The following is a 12,154-nucleotide window of genomic DNA, read 5'->3' on the forward strand; positions in this document are numbered from 1 at the left end:
GTACTGCAAGAGAGGGCTTTAGAAAAAATCAGCATGTTATATAATATTCATAATTACCATCAATTCCCGAAGCTTTCGTCCACAGAAAGCAATTAGAAAAAAATAACAAATATAAATGCTTATTTTTCTTAAAAAACACATTCTTGTATATTTTGAAATTTATAGATTCAATGTTGATGAAACCGAGTAGGTTGATTATTTACAACAATAAGTATAAGAAATATATTATATTTCTACTTTCTATTGTTATCTTTCTTCTAACATAAAAACACTTCATAACTAACATAAGAAGTGTGACAAAAATATTAAACTTTGTTAAATGTTCAGTAAATGTAGATATGTCCTCTCTAATTTAATAGAAATACTTTTTATTAATTACTAAGGTAATGTAATAGATTCCATATTACTTCAAAAAATGGCTCAAAATATTTTAAGTACAAACTACAAACTTAAATATCAAAAACTAATGTTACCCCATTCAACATATCAAATATCAAACATACCTGGAATATAGTCTTTTCTCTCTCAAACGCCTCAGCAGAATCGACTTCCCTGACGATACTATCCATGGTCTTGTCCACATGATCCATCCATCGCTCCATTTCACGGAACTTATCTCTGTAGGCATCCCACTTGGCAGGGATCTGCTGCAATTGCTGTCTGAAGTTTTCTACACGGTGCACTGTGGATTCCCACTGTTGTTCACACCTAGGCAATAAATATTGGTATTGTTATGGCATGTGAAACTTCCTATTTGTAGGGGTTAAGAAAGAACTCATAGAACCGAGGGTAGGAACCATTGGGGATTCACAAAAAAATATCTTGTTTGACAGGATACAAAAGGCCGATCACATACTTGTCCATAAAGAAAATCAATCTGTGAAACAGATGTATGGCATCTGCCCCACACCCAACTACAGGATACCAGATTTCACAATATTATGAATGAAATAAGTTATTAGAGAGCTTAATTGATAATACAGCTTCAGTTTACTTTTACTTCATATTATTGTACAGAGCTATACAAAGGCCTACCCACTATTTCTTTAACTTGGATGTTTTAGCAGCAATAACTGGGTTACTGACGTTTTGGGAATAATATCTAATTTTATTTATTTACATTTAATATGTCTAATTAGAACGTATTTTACACATTTGTTGACATAAAATAAAATAATAATACATCTTGAATTCATTTCATTGCTATTAATTTAAAGACTTTATAAGATAGATAGGATTACAGCTTTCTAGTCTCATTAGTTTATTTTTCTCTAATGTTTGAAAAGCTTAGTGAAATATAAAAAGTAATATAATCCTAATCAGTAAACAGAATAAAAAGTTGATAAGTATGTTAATAATAACCTCCGTAATTCCTCCTCCAAGCTGGTATCCCCAGTCTGCTGAGTATAGCTGGTTGATATCTTCTTCAAATTCTGCAGACAGTGTTCCACCTGCATCACTTTGCCTTGGTTACGGAAGTACTCCTCATTTCTGATCAATATGCCATCTGCATCATCGCTTTGGTTGAATGCCTGGAAGAAATGGGATATATGTATTAACATGAATATTGGTTAGCTATTGAAAACTTGAAATAAAATTTCGATTTGGCAAAACAGTTACACCAACTCAGAATTAGGTATTTTAAATGAGAAAAAAAATAATTTATGAACTACAACAAACAGGTTTAATACTTAATATTACCAAGGTATGATTTTTTGTATTGAAATCTTTATTATAAACATGATTTAAAAAAATAAACTAAATTGTCACAATTAGTGCAAATTATCAGCTTTCAGCAGAATATAAAAAAGAATCATCAAAATCGGTTCACCCTGTAAGAGTTATGTGGTACTGAACACAAAAACAAATACAGTGAAATTGAGGACCTCCTTTTTTAGAAGTCTGTTAAAAATAAACTCACTTGTTCTTCATAAACGATTTCCTTTTCAATATCCTTGATGCAGTGGTGGAAGACGGTCTCGTCTAGTTTGAATTCTAGCCTCATAAGGTGAGGCGGCGCTCGTTCTAGAAGGTCCTTCCATCTCTTCTGTAACTCTTCTACAGTTCTTACTATCCCTGGTCTGTCTTGTTCTTTTACCAGCTACAAACAACGCCATTATAACATAAAGTATATTCTAAATAGTTAAGTATAGGTTAAAGGCAAAAAATAAAAAGAGAAAACAATAAGTCGTTAAAAATTAGACGTTAAAAATCTTGGCAAATAAGATATTGAAAGATCCGCCTGTACCTGTACCTTTACTAATGCTTCTCAATTTTAATGTGCATGTCATTTTATTATATTTTAATTTGTAATTTAACACAATAACATGTCACATGAATACTATTGTTTTTACAGTTTTCATTTAAAAAAAATGTTATTACTTTAATTTATTTTTAAAATTCTAACGTCAAATGATGTAACGATAAATGACAATTGACATTTATTTGATAGTTGCCAGATCTTAACAATGTAGGTACCTACATAATTAATAAATCTTACACATAGTATGTACTGCTTAATATTAAAATATATAATTATATGTACAAGACGCAATAACTATTAGGTACTAAAATACCTCAACGAGCTCGCGACCAGATCGAACCAGTTCCGATACGGCTCTTTCATCAGCCCCGTGGAAGAAACGTTCATGTAAATGTAAAGCTTGCTTGGTATCCACTCTGTTGTCTGCGAGTAAAGCTTCAGCTCTTGACGCCCAGTCTTCCACCACCCGCTTTTTGTTCTCAAAATCTTCCCAAGCGCGGACAAGACGTTGAAGATCAGCCTCGCGCCGTGTAGCCTCGGATGATACGTGCGCGAACCTAATATATATTTTAAGTTATTTACATGAAACTTAGTAGATATTTATGCAAAACATATATTATCTTTATCTAACAAAATTTTGCTATGAGGATTACATTTTTAATTTGATTGTTTATAATATGTTCCTCGCTTATTTAAGCAAAACATAATGCAATTGTTGAAATGTTATCTAATGTTCAAAAAATTACCTTTCATTGAGGTCCCGCATGAGCGTAAGTTGATCTGAAACATCGGCACTCTTGTCAGTGTCAGCTGCTTTAACGATATTTTGGAAGACTTTGTTTTTGCTCTCCAACATCGAGCGATAGTATGTGGTTCTTGAGAAGAAAGTACGGTGAATCTCATACGTCTCTTCTATTACTTCACTGTAATTAGAAAAATATTTTTGATCATCATGCTAAATGTTTCACTCATGATAGATTAAACATAATATGAGTTAAACAAAGATACCGTCTGGTTTCTGTAGTTGTACGTAATGCTTCTTCAGCTTTGTCCAACCATTGGCCAATTTCTTTTTGTCCTGTTTCAAGGGATTCGTGCTGCACCAGCAATTGTCTATATTGATGCAATTTCACTGGCACTGTAGCTCGAACTCTAACTAACGCTTCTTTCTGCTGCTTAAGTTTAGCCATATTTGATTCCACTTCATCACGTGGGAGTTCAGCAATTGCATTTTGGAACGTCCTGTAGAATTAAAGAAATGCAGAGTCAGTTGCAGTTAACGAAATAAAGTTTTATTGGGGACTTTCAAACTGAGAGCCTGGCATTATTGTTCATAGATTAACAAACTTGCCGTTGCATATGGACCAATGTAGGAATAAATAGCTTAATTTACTTAATATATGCATTTTTAAGAACTGAGGTTGATGATGATGGTTTATTTAAAAGACTTATATTTGTTTTATATTTAGATCATGTACCTGCTAATAGATTTGAACAATTCCTCGTGTTGTTCAATTTCAGAGTTCAACTGTAGTAATTGGTCGATGTATGCTTGTATGCTAGTAGTATTTGCTCGGGGCTGTCGAGAGAGCAGATTGTCCGCTGCTGTTAGCCATGAGTCCAAGGTTTGAATTCCATTTGCCAGCTCGCGGCGGTGACGAAGAGCATCTCCACCGCGGACATAACTTAAAAAGTATGAGTACTTAATTAAAACACATAATATATATAGATCTCAGATAACAACTAACTTACAGCATTAAAAATTCTAATTTCTTAATAAATACATAAATTGTAATATCTCGTTTTACGTTAAGTAAACGCATTAAACTTTTTTTTTATTTCTGTACATAAACTTCTATTATGTAGTATAATTAGTGGTTAACACTTACCGTTCTGCTTCCTCCCAAATACGCTCCCATCTTTCAGTAATTTCGACATATTTCCTCTTAATTTCTGAACTGTGCTCTTCTGTACATGTTGCTACTAAGAAACCGGCAGCATCTCCTAATAGCTGATGTTTCTCTTTCCACACAGTCAAATCGTGGAAGAATTCTAGTCGCTCGTCCTCTGAAACCCGCAGCATGTGCTGCGCTTTGTCTAACCATGTAGTGAATTGGTCTGATATTGTAGTCCATCTTTCCCAATGGGCAATCACTTCTTCAAGTACACTTCGAGAGCACCTCACGTCAGATGCCACTCGTCTCCAAGTCTCAGACACATCTCTTAAGAACGCATCAATCTCTCTCGCTTCAGTCCTATCAACTTCACACACTCTCTTATACTCTTCTGCTACTTGCTTTATATCAACGTAAGCTCTATCGAATTCTTGGAATATCTTATTCTTAATGACGAAATTATCATAATCTTCTAATAAGGCACGAACGTGATCGATACGACCGTATTTGCCGGTCCATGCGGCTAATTTAGCCTTCGTTAATTCCGTGAAAGCCACGATACAGCATTTGTGTTCGAGATACTTCAACCTCGCTTTTCTTTGAGGAGCGTTGAGACTGACAGTCTGTAGGCGCTCCTTCATGTTTTGCAGTCTTTCTGGGGGGATTTGGGATGCATCTGACGACCTCAATGCGGCCTCGAAACGTTCAATGACGTTTGGCAGATCAGCGAAGAATGTGGTATGTTCTTCTAGTTTTTCGCTGATAATGGCAGCGGTTCTTTCGTCTAGCGCAGTCGGTATTTCATCAAAATACAAAAGATACTCGGCACGGGCAAGCCATTCACCAACGACACGGAAGTCTCCAGGTAGTTCTGAATCAAGCAGCCAGAGCCACTTTCTGTAAAGTCTTTCGAGTTCTATCCAAAGCGATACAAGCTCTCTCCAGGAGCTTGGAGCGATGGCGACGAGACTTTGTGTGTACATGAGTTTCTCTAGTTTCCTGTACAACGGTTCACGGGCAAGTCTTTCGGTCTCGGCCAGAAGATAGTCATGGTAATTTCTGGATAGTGTTCTGGAATCGTATTGTCGTTGGATAGTGGTAACACGCTCGGAGAGCCAGGCTCTCAGTAATTCATATTCTTCTTGTACGGCTGCTACGGCGTCGGGGCCAGTTGTCTTAAAATAAATAAGTGTATTTAGACATTGAATATAAATCATAAGTTAAAAGTATATTAACAGTCTTCACATTGGCAACTCAAGTTGACTTAAAATAGTATAAAAATATATACTAACACTGTCTTTTACAGAAATCAGTTTATATCAATATGCTAATTCTTACCCCAAGATCTATGGAAGTTGTGAATTTTACATTAATAGTTAATAATATATCTGCACCTACACACGTTTAAAGCAGGACGCAATTTAATTCATTGCTTGTTATAAATAGAGTCATAAATAACTCTATAAAATTACATTGATTCATGTGAACCAATAAACTAGGTTTGATAGATATTATGCGCTTAATTATTGAGATGTAATCATTGAATGTTTAAATTTAGATTTTATGACGACACAAATAAAAAGGCAATGATAAGCTAATTAATATAATTTATGAGCAAGGGATATTATATTGAAGTTAAATTTTTTAAGGAATAATATCACTGTATTCTTGTTTTAAAACTAACAGAAACTAAGAACTATTACAAACATACTTCCAAGCCAAAAGATTACGTAAGAATTTTGAAGAATATCCTGTCCTATCTCAATACGTTCCAGAATGTATTTCAATGTATTCTATAGGTAAATTTATTCTATTTTCTCCAGTAGATAGTAGGTACATTATATTTCTATTTACCTTAGGTTCGGGATATTTATGCAGGAACTGCGCGACGTACGTCATTATGGATCTCTCATCTGGCTTATCTACGTCCACGTCTTCAGCGTCTAACAACCTCGCGATGCCCAGTTCTGTTTCAGCCACATCGAACGCGTGTTCCAGCCGCTGTCTGTTTGTCTTCCTCTTCATTTCGGCGAGGTTTATGAGGTTCGCTTTGATGGCGTCTATGATCGCCAGGAAAGCGATACCGTCGCGCCAGGATGGGCCGAAATCTGTTACTTGGATGTTTGAGTCCCTGTGAAAATGTGAGTAGTAAGTATGTGACCGTAGAAAGAAGTTCGAGAAACATTTATTTCTGTGAATCGGATTAAGCACTTACTGGCTGAATGCAAGGAGGTTTTTTGAACCTATTATATGTAGGTATACTTAATATCGACCAGATTGTTTCAGGGTGTTTGAAATGTATCAACATTTCAATACGTTTTAGTATTAAAAAGTTATGTCTACTTTTGTTATTCTTTTTATTATTTGATATTAACCGTATTCTTAAAATTGTTTTGCATTTTTAGTTACATCCTATTTTTCCTAATTAAACAATCACAATAATTAAGTGTTACTACAAAAGAAGGAGAAATCATATTACACAATTAAAGGTATCTCACGCATGTAAAACGCATCTATTTATAGCATGTAGGTATGAAGTATCGAATAGCTAAAAGCAAGTCGAGTTTATATTCTTCTATTCTTCAATCAACAGCGTATTGATTGACACATAAATGGATGCGATATGACCGATGGATATGACTCACACGGAATTCTCTTCGGCTACAAAGACAGATTAGTAAATTAGCCTTGGACAGGTTTTTAATACGGCTGCGCAATGAAATTCCACTGAATTACAGTGGGATTTATCATAATCCGCTTTCTATCATATCAAATAAAGTATCAATAGCTTAATTAGCATTAGATACAACGCTTTTATATATTAGTAAGTCGCTTATTGATACTAAATTAATAAAACTTGACTTTAAATGACTTGACTAAGTATTATTTTATGTGTGATTACCATTTTTATGTACGCACATTAATTTTAAATATCTATTGTGTTCATGTGGGAATCTTACTATGGAGATATTCAGCAGAATGTGGATGAAATACAGAAATACAGACTAGGTATTACGACTAACATAACGTTATTCATTAAGCTTATTATTGAAGCAAATAAAGAAGGCATATTTTTGCGGTATTTAACTAAACTATTAGTATAGTTGAAGTAAACAATAGAATATCGTACATACAAATAAAACTTTTGTTTTACAGCTCTAGACTAAAAATAGCCATTTACAAACATGTGCACGTAAAGTCATTTAAAAATCACTACACGTCACCCATTGTCTGAACCCGATAGAACCACGTCAGGTGGAACATATGGGCATACCTGAGAATCTCAGAATGTCGCACAATAACATCTTGTTTCTTAATATCGATCGAATATTTATCCGATTAAGTTTTAGACAATTTAGTTACCTATTTTTATACACATATTTCTGTTGCGAAAAAGCTGGTGTAAACGCGCTAGTCTCGTGAATTATAGGTTACGTAAAAAAGAAACATTAAAATAATTGAAGTGTTGAGCAACAATGATTAGGATTTGAGAGGATCATATTTTTTAAAACAACTATAGCCGTTTAGTCCCCTACCTCGAATCAACAACATAACCGTTGTAAACTACTCCACAAATTATAATTCACACTTACTTCGGCAGCGCGTTAGCAACCCACTGCAGCAGCGTTTTCTTCGCACCCTGCTTCCACCTGTCTTCGGCTCTATGGGTCGGAGTCGCTGCACCAGACTCTTGCGACATGACAGATGCACACCTCGATCCGCCGAGGTATTCCAGAGCGCGACTATTCTCTTCAATCTGGTATACCAATTAAATAGCATTAATGTAACCTATTCATGATGGAAGATTTAACCTGGTTTGATAAAGAGATATATACAAGTTTGATTCAATATAAACGAATAAGAATCAATAATATTAGTATTTAAATTGCAATTATTAATTCTGTGTTTAGAAATTGAAAACTTTTCAACGGAATTTAAACTGGATTTATTCATTATATTATTAACCCGACTTTTCGAACACTTTACAGTGAGCGTGGTCACGGGGAGTCTGAATGAATAAATCGCGTTTAAAATCCGTTGAAAAGTTTTTAATTTCTAAATGTATAATACTCGCGTAAAACCAAACACAAGATAATTCTGTGTTACTATTCTGTTGTTGACTTGTTTACAGAAATAATGACCATAATTTATGTTGAGTACGGCTAAAGACTGTTCAAGTGACGTTCCCATATGGAGGAGGAGGAGAAGGAAGGAGGTTCTCAATTCGACTGTATTTTGACTTGATAACTCCGTGGGGTTTCAACTCATTGATGTGACTTGTACTTGATTGGCTTGATCTGTGCATTTGTGTTTGATAGGAAGTTGTTCTCATTCGGTCCCATTTTAGTATTTAGAGTGATACCTCCCTCCCCAGGAACGTCGGTGACCTTATTTATAGAAAATAGTTATTTAAAACTTATGATTAATAATAATCCTTAAAATCTGATACGTTTGGTATTTACAGTTGTAGTGCATTATCTAAAACTACTGATAAAACACTGTGTGACGTACGGTCTGTGTTTACCATGGAACGATATTTGAACATATTAAAAAACTCAAAGTAAATAAAAATGCAAGCCAAATTAAATAAAACCTCATTAACAACATTTCAAATTCTTCACTCTCATCATGATAAAAATTAAGTAACCGAGTTTAAAAGCACATAAGATGTCGCTAATTTATTGAATTTCATATGAAAAAAGATAGCCATTGATAAAAAAAGATAGATAAGAAATATAATTTACGTGCCACGTAAAAAAGCACTAAAGATTAACATGCATTTATTCGTACTATGCTTGCTAACCCACCTTAAGTCCTTTATCCTGTGGGTCCAATTTATTGAACGAAGCTTGCGCAAACAAATTATATTCAAGCCAATTAAAATGAGAATAGACCAAATTATTGCTTTTTGGACGAAAATTTTTAAGGAAATTTTGAAAAGCGCAGGTTATTAAAGCTTTAAATAGAAAGAGGACATAATTAAAGTATTGTTTAAAGCCTTAAGTTGTATTCGAAGATTGTATAGATTGAGAAAATAGAAAATAGAAAATTAAACATATTCTCACTTAATATGGCTCGGCTTAGTGCAGTATCACACTGTGTTCTATCTCATTTATTAATTACTTTCTAGAATTACACTAAGAGTCGTGCTTAGTGCTTGTTTCTTATTCTTTATTCCTGTTTTTAAACAATACGTAAATCGGTAGATATTAAAATAAGATTAGCACCTCTTACACTTGCAATAACTGGATGTTGTACTAACTGAACTATGACAGATACAGTGGCGTAACAATGGGTATACCTGTTGAACATTTATGAAATTACGTCTTAAAACTTGTCATTATTACCTATTGTTTTCAAATGCCTAATGATTCTATTAGTAATATTACACAAACAGGTACTAACCGCATGTACTACTAGGTACATGTGGCGACCAGCAACCAGGCGACCCAATTATAATGCAGTTTCCATTTTCAGATTAAATACAGTAGGTACATTTTACATAAAAAGAATGTATTTTAGCAGAAAGGATACATGTATGTAATCATTGTTGTTTGTTAAAAAATAAACCATTTTATTTGAATGAAAAAAACTTTATGTCAATTCGGTTTGATCACATAAAAAATAAAAGGAATTTTTGTGCTATAAACATTGAGACTGGTCCGAGTAAAGAATGATTGCTACGCCACTGTTCAATACCAACCAAAATACCATACCTGGAAGTACAGGATGATGGTCCAAATAAGACCAAGGACAACAGCTGGTCTTCCATCGACCAGATCGGCTGCGTTGATGTTGACAAGTTTGATGCGTTTCCCAGCGAGAAAGCGAAGCGCTGTGTTGGCGTTGGACAAGAAGTGTGGACGGCGGAGAACTCGGCCGCGCTCCATGGGCTAGAAAAGTTAGGTTATCATTAATATAGTTAATTATTAAATATTACAGTAACTACGAGCCTAAAGTTTCCAACAATTATTTAAAATTATTGTCCGTTACAACATAGTTTAAAAAAAATCTTGATTAAACATGTTTTCAAAAAAGTGTCGAGGACCCTTAATATAGTCGTGATATTTGTAATTATAATGTATTCATTTACTCTGAATACAGATAAAAATGTCAATTAAGATACATTAGAGCAACATCAAAACGAATAAATTGAAACGCAATAAATCAAATAGAATCCGAAGTCTCAAAATAAATATAAAATAGTCTCGTTTTAGAGCCAAAAGACCTTGGTTTTAGTGGAATCCAATAACAAGTTCCGATCTGATTATTGCCGATCAGCTTACGTGTAATATTAGAAAAGAAATATAAGTCCATAATGAGATGTTGGTTTATTTTATTTAACTATGGGCACATTGCAAGGCAACCTCACAATGTAAAAGGCTTATGAGGTGCACGTGTTTTCTTAGATTTTTAATATCACTTGGCTACATCGCTGTTCAGAATGTAGATAATAAACTTTCTAGAATCTGACTTCGGTTTACTTAAAATAATATTAAACATCGTTTTGCAGGCATACTTCATAGCTATATATTACAGCCTAATTGCTTCAATAGTTTGGTGAAAGGACAACTTTGTCATCCTGCCCAGCATTCACATTTTCCCTGCTTTCGAATGATACAAATTTGACATATAGGAATAAGTTTCACACAAAGAGATAATTATACATTATGGCAGACTTTTTTATCTCGAAAGTAAATATAATATTATTTGAATTTAATTAACCTTCAATACATACCAACTTCTCTCCTGATAGAACTTCAAGCAATGCCAATAATTTAGTGCCATCTCGTAAGTCGTAGATTAGGTCGTCGATTCGCATAGGAGGTATTCTCTGAAAGAAATAATATTTAAATGCTAAATACTGATATTTGTTAATAAATAATTTGAAAGGGAACGGAATTAAGACAAGTAAAGTAACTTAAACAAAGAATACAATACATACACAAAACAAAAATTATTTATACATTCGAGCCGGGACGAGCATCGAGCATATAAGATTATATAATCTCTTTAAATGTGTCCGGTAAAATATTATAATTAAAAGAAAGTATACAATTTCTAAAATATATTAAGCATAAGCTCACCTTCGATAAGTGTGAATTGATCCAATTAACAAACGTCTTCTTTTGTACTCTTTCCTGTTCATCTGTAACAAAGAACACACGTGAATTATTTTCTTGAATAGGATAAAGAAATGTTGAAAATTATGTACATGCAAAGGTTCTTAATTAAGAAATCCAAAGGTCCAATTGGGCCATATACTAAATTGAAAACATTTTACCAATTTGTATATTGACCAATTTTACGAAAATTAAACTTTATTAATATTTAAGGGATATTTAATGAAAAAAAACTTAACAATAAAATATTTTTGTAACTTATTATCACGATACAGGCCAATTTCAAACGCTTTTCTAACTAAAATATATTATGTCCTATTTGTTTTATCTTATACTTATGATTATCCAGAAATCCCAAATTATATTATAAATGCGATAATAACTCTGTTTTCACATCTAAACCACTGAACCGATTTGGGTGAAACCTCAAGACTTAACACTACGCAACCGAAGCCTCGGGCGGAAAGCTAGCTGTTTCATAAATCTCGAAAATCATACTGTACACGTGTCTATTATATGTATATATTACTTTAAATTAAGCGTGATATCCACCTGTAAATATAATGCATTTATACAATAGAATCGCTTGCCAATAGGATGACGCCAGTTGTTGCATTTGTCAAGCTTCTGTGCCATTCCTATACCATTGTAACTTTTTTAACCGACTTCAGGAAAAGGAGGTTGTTATTCGACTGTATTTTTGTTTGTGGTTGTTGCGTCAGAACTTTTTTATTGTCTCTGTATTGAAATGTTCTTTCTCGAGTGCATGATTACATACATATCTAATTCATATCTACCACTGAGATAAAAATATTGGTACATATCCACTTTCAAAACGTTAACATCATAAACCATTGTTTACGTAAATCTAT

The 12,154-nt window shown here is 33.7% G+C and overlaps 2 protein-coding genes across 2 annotated transcripts in view; both read right to left on the reverse strand.

The window, feature by feature from the left end:
• The window catches only part of LOC119834685 (nesprin-1), a 46,254-nt gene extending 42,377 nt beyond the window's left edge, over positions 1-3,877 (reverse strand). The window contains exons 1-7 of the mRNA XM_038359132.1: positions 3,742-3,877; positions 3,272-3,505; positions 3,010-3,186; positions 2,577-2,820; positions 1,922-2,101; positions 1,363-1,532; positions 504-708 (exon numbers count right to left, since the gene is read on the reverse strand). Of these exons, the coding sequence (XP_038215060.1) occupies positions 504-708; positions 1,363-1,532; positions 1,922-2,101; positions 2,577-2,820; positions 3,010-3,186; positions 3,272-3,453 (1,158 nt within the window). The 5' untranslated portion in view covers positions 3,454-3,505; positions 3,742-3,877. The remainder of the gene's footprint in view (positions 1-503; positions 709-1,362; positions 1,533-1,921; positions 2,102-2,576; positions 2,821-3,009; positions 3,187-3,271; positions 3,506-3,741) is intronic.
• Positions 3,729-12,154, reverse strand: part of LOC119834366 (nesprin-1-like) — a 37,228-nt gene continuing 28,802 nt past the window's right edge. The window contains exons 2-8 of the mRNA XM_038358710.1: positions 11,247-11,308; positions 10,898-10,993; positions 9,876-10,052; positions 7,752-7,915; positions 6,013-6,289; positions 4,153-5,333; positions 3,729-3,948 (exon numbers count right to left, since the gene is read on the reverse strand). Coding sequence (XP_038214638.1) covers positions 3,729-3,948; positions 4,153-5,333; positions 6,013-6,289; positions 7,752-7,915; positions 9,876-10,052; positions 10,898-10,993; positions 11,247-11,308 — 2,177 coding nt within the window. The remainder of the gene's footprint in view (positions 3,949-4,152; positions 5,334-6,012; positions 6,290-7,751; positions 7,916-9,875; positions 10,053-10,897; positions 10,994-11,246; positions 11,309-12,154) is intronic.

This window comes from Zerene cesonia, chromosome 19 (genome assembly GCF_012273895.1).
Source record: "Zerene cesonia ecotype Mississippi chromosome 19, Zerene_cesonia_1.1, whole genome shotgun sequence".
Classification (NCBI taxonomy): Eukaryota; Metazoa; Arthropoda; class Insecta; order Lepidoptera; family Pieridae; genus Zerene; species Zerene cesonia.